The sequence below is a fragment of the Euwallacea similis genome, chromosome 4, assembly GCF_039881205.1.
Source record: "Euwallacea similis isolate ESF13 chromosome 4, ESF131.1, whole genome shotgun sequence".
NCBI classification, from domain to species: domain Eukaryota; kingdom Metazoa; phylum Arthropoda; class Insecta; order Coleoptera; family Curculionidae; genus Euwallacea; species Euwallacea similis.
This window is the reverse complement of record NC_089612.1, coordinates 2,544,676-2,553,673: the sequence shown is the minus strand read 5'-3', so window position 1 is coordinate 2,553,673 and position 8,998 is coordinate 2,544,676. Positions and strand designations below refer to the sequence as shown.

The following is an 8,998-nucleotide window of genomic DNA, read 5'->3' as shown; positions in this document are numbered from 1 at the left end:
TAAATTTAATATCTAGCCAGCCGTGAGATTTTACACAAGAGAAATAGAAGATAAAAAGTAGGTCGTGGCTTGATCATATACCGTAAAATGACGTTAACGTTAATTTTTGATAAAGGAGCCGAGTAAGGTTATGTTGCTTTATTTGCTTTTGTCGATATACGTTCTTTTCTTCAACAAACTTCACAGCTGACTAGATGTGAAATTTAAACGATCTCTCTGCAGTTTTTCCTTCTGCCTACGATAGCGAGCATTCTGCTCTTCCTTCTCCTTAAGATGCCGCCTTCTATGGATAGTGCCCTCGGGCAATGATAGTTCACAAATAGATGCATGTGTTATATGAGTGTTTAATTGCATTACGGTAATTTGGTACGTTAAAAACGATTACCTAATCGAAGATTATACACTATGCATCTGGCTTGATGTACGATTCTGAAAGCAGGTCCATAAAACCACGTAAAGAGATTAATCAATTATCGGAAAGTGAAAGTAAAACATATCGGCGTGTTGAATAATTTAAAGCATCCGCAATTGAGAGTTAATGGTTTCCGAACGAGTGTAAGGGCCTAATAAAATTCGATCAAAAGGTGCGCTTGATACCTTCTGGATGTCGCAATCTAACAACCTACTAATTTGCCTATACGGTAATAATTATCGGCAAATAATCACTTTCAGCGGGCTTGTTCGGTAAGCAGGTAAATAACATAATAATCGACTTGAGGGTTAATAATTATGGGTAATATATAGCCATGGAATCAGGTTTCAGTGTTGATATTTATTATTATAAAGGAGCATAGACTGGACTGATTAGTTTGATGGGTAAAATCCTTCATCCTCATTATATTAAATAAAATACATGATATGTAGATAAAGGGAGATTTATTTGCAGCTGCTTGGAGCCTCAAAATACCTATCCCAGTTCGTTGCCATTTTTCAATCATGGCCACCATCGTAGTTCTTTGTTTTAAATATGTAATAATTGTGCTTATTCAGTTTTAACCAAATCTGAACAGCTCAGGTTTAATTTGACAGTCACATTCGCCCTTCACAGAAGTATACATTAACGTGCTCTATTGGAATTTTAACGTTTGTGCATGTGTACAGGGTCCCTTTACATTTTTTGCCAACTCCTATCTACTACAAATGATTATATTTCTGGTTCGTGTTAAGTAACAGGCTCTTGAAGGTGGCATAATCAAATAAGCGGGTGTCTTACTTTACGTAATTTTCTTGGTGTTATGTGTAACATGCGAAGCGAATAATAAGGGAAGGTTCAAGTTTTAATGGATGTTGCTGTATGTGTGCCTCTCTATCAGAATAGAATTGAAACAAATGCGGATGGCACAATAAAACTGATAAGCGCCGGTCACGTTTCACGGCCTGATGCCGCGCTAAAAACGGCCCGATTTTCAATTAAGCAGCAAAAATGGAAAATCCGCTGAAACGAGAGAGATCAAGCTGTCATTGCGGAATCGAAGCGGCCCCGCTGGAAATGAAAACTCATTTTCATTGCTAATAAAAAAGATCCCGGCAACAAAATAACACAGGTAGAGGTACTCGCAGCACTCGGAGTAGTTTACCGAGTGCTGATGGTGTGTGGGAACCGAAAGCGACATTAGGACCATTTCATCATCAAGATTTGGACAGTTTCTGGATATCCGGTTGATAGGCAATTGTTTGGCGACATGTCAGCTCAGTTGTTTTGTTAAGAATAGTCACGTGGTATGATCGAAACATTGAAGTTTTTGAGGGCAATGGCGGCAGATGAATTGAGAAATGTGTAAATTATAATTTAGTGAGGTTTTTAGATGTTTTAAGTGCTGTGTAGGTTATGATTTGTGGCGCAAATTAGTGATAATGGTGTTCGCTAGCGATATGTGCTCAGATATGAGTGATACCGTAAGTTTTATAGCATCGCCAAGCGAAGGAAAGTTTAAGGGTTTGTTGCTGTATCCTGGGCTTCCATCCTATAGAGTCAGGTGAGAGTGAGAATTTGTCCAATCAATTTTACGAATAAAATGTTTTGGCTGAGTCGCCAAAGATTCTCACGAATCGTAAACGTGAATGTGAGACCTACCTAAGGTGTTCTATAAATAAATAAAAATGCGCCTGGGATTTAAGTCATAAATAAAGCAATTATATCCACTTTGCATGACTCGACAAAACGCCTTAAAGCTTAAAGGGTGTTTTCTAAATTCGATTAATAAAATATGGTACTGCCTGGTATTTTCCTAAATAACCCGGTTCTTATCTGCGGTACCACCGACCCTTTTATTAAGTGATATTCACTGATCATTGTCTCGAGGAAAGGTGTTAAAAGATAGTGCTGTTTGGGTTTTTAAGACTGGACCCCTAATTAATTCATAGCCGCTTAATTACCGTCCTTTTTAGTGCGTGACTACAGCAAAGTTGCACAAATCGGACATTTACTTTTAACACACTCGAAGAGATTGTATACCGTGTTCCAAATTACTAATGATGGCCTTTCGGTAAGACCATTACCATTCGCCTAGTTTCGATACATGTCGCAATGTCACATCTCCGCAATAAAACCAGAGGAAATTCAATTAAACAGGAGATTAACCATGGCGAGGAGCTCCTTGGTGGAACTGTGGGCGTATCGCCCTCTCCTCGGTTGGACGGGACGCCTGGCGAGTCCCGATAGCGCCGCTCCCTAGGGACCATCTTTTGTCGGCCCCGAGAACTCATTAGGAAAGACCCGCCTCCCACTTTCTGGCGTCGCTTTCTGGAAACGATGAGCTCTTTTATCCCTCGACAAGAGCTTGATCCAGTGGCGCGCTAAAGCTTCTAACAAACTACATAAGGAGACTTCAAAATTAGAGCGAGCTACGCCACTGGTGACCAGTTTGAAATGGCCCCTTCAACTGGAAAGTACTCAAGATGTCTTTTCTTGCTCAAAGTCCATAATCCCGGGCTGTGTCACGTTAAAACAGCTCTGTTATGTCGCCCATTGATAGCTTTAATTAAGTTTTTGGGGTGTTTGATAAAAGCTGCTCCGTGGTTTTTTTGGGGATGAGTTATTCTGTTATGCATATTTCTATACCTACCTCTAGCATTACTAGAATTATTACTAGGGACATAAACTGCTTTTAAATATTAAACGCTCGTTAAAAGTTTTTTATTATCAATCATTTCTTGAGTTTTACTACCTACAGAGCACCTTGATTATATTTCTTTATTTCAATTTCCATGGCAAAAAAAGAAATTAAAACTCTTAAACAATTTAGAATAAATGAACGTAAATATCCAAAAATGTCAACTAATGCCATATTCTATTATTCTGGATTGTCAAGGCACTGTCACTAAGTGACAATTTTTGGTCCGCCATTTTTTTAATTTTCCAAAATTTTGTTTCTTCCGCCATGACATTGACATATTGAAACAATTGAAAAAATCTGTCCATAAAATATGATGAAAAAGATAGGCATTATTATGCGGGAATTTTAAACTCAAATCGACACCTCACCCATTAAATGGGAGGTCCCATTGGCACACACACAGATAGAAATCAGAGATTATTTAAATAAGTAATGTGAAGTGGGCCCGGAAGCGCCCATGCAACGTCACCTTGTGGCTTAATCGGCGCAATTTAGGAAATCCGTTATTGCGATTATTGTCGGTTTTATATGGCGAAATTTAGGGCCTCGAGGCCCCATATTCAGGATGGGAATAATCTGCATTTGCAGCTTTTGAAGGAGAGTTCCTTGGGTGTAAATTAAAGGGACGTAAACGTATAGGGAATGACGTTGTACGAAATGTATTTACACATTTGACACTCTGATGTGGGGTATATAGAGGTTTCATTAACATTAGCCGCCCTTTTTGCAATTATACCTAAAATAAATCGTCTGAATCAAGTATGAAATCTTGCATAACCGAGATTTTGATATCTCCGTTAGTTTCAAAGATAAAGAGAATTAAATTTTGATGAAATTGACAAGAATTTTTAGTACTTCACACTTTTCAACCATAGATTTATGCTATAGCTTCAGACATCGGCCATACACAATTTCCTAAGCATGAGACGAAAATTATGAGTTGCTTGGCTTTGATAAACAAATTTTTGGGAAATTGGGAAAAATGTCTTCAGAGGTTTTACATTCTACAACCATGGATTTAGGAAGGGGAAGCAATTTTTTGTTATTTTTCATTTTCTACTGTTAACCGCAGTTTCTCCTTAAGCATAAGATTATGTATGTCATGCCCAGCTTCACAATGCTTCAAATAAAACACACCTCAAATTTCTCATTTTTTTATTAAAAAATAAAAACGCAAATAATATAAATACAAAAAAAAAACTAACACAGTCCCTTGCGCAATAATACTGCACGCCCCCTAGGCGCCGGGCACGCAAAGTAGACGCAAAAACCAGGAGCAACGCCCCCTACTGTACAATAATCTACATATAATTTGGAGCAAGAAGTTGATTTTTGTTCGACAATAATAATTACAAGATTAGACAGTTGACAATCAAGAAACAATGTCCCTATAACAATAGAAACAAGTGACTACTAATGTCCCCAGTCGCCGCCACCCCCTGAACTACCTCCATGACCACCTCCGAAACCGCCAGATCCCGACCAATCAGATTCTTCATGATGTGACACTTTAACGGGTACTGGGTATGGTACTTTCACTGGGTAAGGTACTGGTTTCTCAACAGGTACTGGTACTTCTTTGTATACGGGATAAGGCTTGTCAACGTGTACTTTCACGGGATAGGGCACGGGTTTTTCAACTTCGACCGGTACCTTCTTGATCACGGTATAGGGTTCGGGTACTGGAACTTTCACCGGGTATGGAACGGGTTTGGGTACTACCACAGGGTATGGTTTGTCAATGGGTACTTTTACTTCATAAGGTACTGGTTTTTCTACGGGGTAAGGCACGTGCTTCTCAACGGTGACTGGGTAGGGTTTAGGTACGTGCACTGGGTATGGCCTGTCAATGGGAATTTTTACTTCGTATGGTACCTTTTTCTCCACAGTATAAGGTTGTGGTACTGGTATTTCAACCTATAAAGAAATCATAAGATTAAATTGATATTTAATTTAGTTCATCTAATCTAACCTTGACTGGGTAAGGAACTTTCTTGTAGACGGTGTATGGTTCTGGTACTGGTACTTTTACTGGCACAGGGACTTTCTTCTCAACGGTGTAGGGCTGGGGTACATGGACCTTTACTTCATAGGGTCTGGGCACTGGTACCTTGACTTCAACTGGAACCTTTTTGATTACCTCATAGGGTTGGGGTACTATGTAGGGAACCTTGATAATTTCCTTTACTGGTACTGGCACCTTCTTGATTACGGTGTAGGGTTGTGGTACTGGCACTTTGACTTCATAAGGCACCTTTTTTTCCACGGTGTAGGGCACATGTTTGGTTACAGTGTATGGTACTGGAACCTTCTTTTCTACCACTACGGTCTTCACATGTTCCTCATGACCTAAAATAAGATGAATCTTTCAGATTTGGGTAACAGAGGAGTACGAGGAAAGACTTGCCTCCTCCGATATCTCCTCCTCCGTAGCCGCCGCTCTCGTATCCGCCTCCTCCAAAACCTCCTCCTCCCAAATCGTGTCCTCCAAGGTCACCGCCTCCAAAACCACCTCCTCCAAAACCACCTCCTCCAAATCCATGATCTCCAAGGAGAATACCCCGTTTGTCCTGCTTTTTGCTTTCCTGCGGAGCCACCTCCTTAGTCTCCTCCTTTTTCTCGGCCTCCGCAGCTAAAGCGCAAGCGCAGAGGCACAATGTGCCTATAACGAGCTGAAAAAGGAATTATTTTTGAGATATGCGGCAGGGTGGGGATAGATCAGACGAACCGTTAATAACATTCTTGGAAAAACCGGAAAACAAGTATCATATCGATCGGTTTATTAAAAAAAATAAGGAAGTTAGAATCTGCTTTCATCAGACTGTGAAATGGAGAATACGGGAGATATTTGAAAACGATGGGTACCATCGTTTTTCTTAGAAAAATTGAATTTAAAATGAGTACCATGCCGATGGAATCATTTCAAAAAATAAAGTGGTTAGGAACTCCTTCTATCAGGTTGTAAAATGGAGATTAATGTTATTAATCGAAAAGCGACTTCACCATCGATCTTCTTGAAAGAAGGGCAGCTACATTGCTAGATGATTCTATTTGTTTCCTCGAAGAAATAAAGCACTAATTAATGCGTTAATGTCCAAGTACCACTATAGTACCCTGACATAATTTCATTACAACGCCATAATTGAAAAGTAGTAGTCATTTGTTTAATGGTACTACGACGACATTTAATTACCAGCAGATTGCGGAAACCCCGCAACTAAATACCGAAAAGAAATGGAACGTTCGAACCATGTGTCGAGCGAGCAGGTTACATACAGTGCTGGATACCACTTTCTTTTCCTGCTGCTGCCGTATGCCACCCGGTTACGTAACACGTAAAAAGCTGAATAATCTCGGCAGCAGTACCGCGTGCATCGGTACTATTATTTGATTACGGTAATTGGCGTTTGCTTTCGTTTCTATTTTTTTTTGTTTCATTGTTTGGGTGGATAATTAATTGGTACCACGCGGAAATGATAGATATGCATTTGTTTAGCATTAATCTAATATTAAAGTTAGGTACCAAAACGGTACTTTCAACTAACTTTGTTAAATACGTGAATTTTGTATTTTCGTTGCATTAATTATTTCTAAGAATTCAGGAATCAACAGTACCACCTGATTATACCCCTGAAATGAATTCTATGACATTCTGTCTTTTAAGCATTTGTTTTCAAAATGGCGGTTTCAAAACAACATCCAATTTATTGTCATCTTGACAATAAACACCGCCATTTTGAAAAATTCCACAAATGTGAAATTAAAACTTCATAAGTTTGGAGTGGTACCAGGGTAAATCACACTTCACAACCGCACTGAAAATACTATACCGGGTGTTTGTCACTTTTTCTTATAGGTACCAAATTTCAATGGTACCCATAAAAATCCTATTGCTTGTCACTGATGAACACCCGGTACTTGCGAATTCGTCACTATAAATCACCGATACAAACGCCGATTACGTCACAGATGCGCCACTACCACAGGTGGTACCCATAAGACTTACCAGAGCTTTCATGTTCGAGGTGTGTACACGAGAGCAGTTTGCTCCGTCTAAAATCTTCCTCGTGGCTTATATACGTACCAGAAGCACACTTTCTAGGTGCTCAAATCGTTCACCACCTCCTCCGGGGTTTCACTTCCACATCCGCGCACCTCTTTCAGTGTGTGGTACTGCCTGAGTTGGTACTGCTCTTGATTGATCCGAACTATTATTGATATTATGTAACTAACTATGTTCGAATTTAAAAATTAAAGTGGCATTAAAGGTGGGTACCACAGCAGTGATACCAAGGGATATATGTATGTACAAGTGTAATATTGAAACTGTGCGTTAGGCAATTAATTTTTTTGGGTAAATTGTAATGAGGAAATTAACTAAATATTTGTGATTCTCCGCTAAATGACAAATAAAAAAAATTAAATTTTGATTTGTTGTTGACTTCTTGATAGTATCGCTTGAGTGATTTTTTAACATACATATGTATGTCAACATGATTAAGTAAGTGCCAATCTTGGCATTAAAATTGTATTTATTCCGTTCTGTAACTTATTAGTTTGAATATATGTATATTGCATGACCAAGATTTGTAACGTTTTGACAATTGAGTTTGAATGACAGTTTAACATTTATCAATGTTGCTAAGTTATTGTCAAACTTGATGAAACCTTGTTATTATATTTAAATGGATATTTCAAATTTCAAAACTTTTGTAAAAGATTTATTTTACGGGCTTTGATAACACCGCTTACGTTATTATTTCATACCTGGGAATATTATTTAGTAAATGCCAAACTGCGAGGAGCTTTGCTATCATGAAAAGAGGAATATATTTGGTTTAACTTTTAGTGTTAATATTTCGTTTGGTACGAATCAATTTTAACACGTTTTGGGCATATGGCTCCAAGGTTTAAAATTGCTAACAATAATGCTTCGGTAATTTACTCATTACCAGTCAATATCAGTGAGTGACGCTAAACGTAGAGAAACTCTATTACTATGTAAAATAAATATTCTGTTTTCCTATTTTTTTGATCAAATTTATGTTTATTTAATTTTGACAAACGTCAATTTGTGTTTATATCGAATCTTCGTTAGTAAAGTTTACGAATTTTTGACAACATTGTTTGTTTCACACCTGTCAAAATTATAAAAAAATATATCTCATTTCAGTTTTTGTTTTGACATTTAAATTTTTTTTGCAACGTTGTTTAAGTTAGCGCTTGGCACCGGGTTTCTATCAATGTCGCTTAGTGATTGTCTTGTATCTGTAGGAGGTTATTTGCCAGATATAGAGGAATATTATGTCTAGCTTTAGTTTCTGTACCAAAGCCTTAATTTGTTAATATCAAAGTTGTTTAAATTGGTGAGAGCTTTGTCGCCATATTTCGAGCATTGTTTATAATTAGTGTAAGAATTTTTCTGTAAGCTTCTCCAGAAATTTATTTGACACCTGTCATTGTAGCCCAATAGTTGTTTTTAATCACGCGTGTGACGTCTATCAACGTAGTTCTGTGACACTTACGACTAACATATATGTGGCTTGTCATCTATGCAGCGTTGTTGCCATCTTAAAAAAATGATCAAATTAAAGATTTACTTGTGTTGAATATTACTGGAGGAAGTTGCATGTAAATATGCATTAAGTAAGTACCCATTGTTAATACGTGGTAAATTTTTCATTATAGGAAACTATAAAAATGCGTTTTGATATGTCATTAAATTAATATACGGACACTAATAATAATGTGCAAAGCTTTCTATTTTTTAATTGCCGCCTGGGCTGCATGAAACAAACATTAATGAAATTCAATTTTCGCATAATCTTACAAATGCGTTTTACGCCGCTTGTTTTGTTAATCCTCATAATAACAACAATTGC

At 37.9% G+C, this 8,998-nt stretch overlaps 1 protein-coding gene across 1 annotated transcript; it reads right to left on the bottom strand.

The window, feature by feature from the left end:
* Positions 1 to 4,254: 4,254 nt before the first annotated feature.
* Positions 4,255 to 6,383, bottom strand: Vajk4. The gene is made up of 4 exons (XM_066389108.1): positions 6,342 to 6,383; positions 5,524 to 5,788; positions 5,089 to 5,465; positions 4,255 to 5,033 (listed from the first exon to the last, which is right to left on the bottom strand). The coding sequence occupies exons 1-4, from the start codon at positions 6,366 to 6,368 to the stop codon at positions 4,530 to 4,532; spliced, it is 1,173 nt and encodes a 390-aa protein (XP_066245205.1). The 5' UTR covers positions 6,369 to 6,383; the 3' UTR covers positions 4,255 to 4,529.
* Positions 6,384 to 8,998: the final 2,615 nt, after the last annotated feature.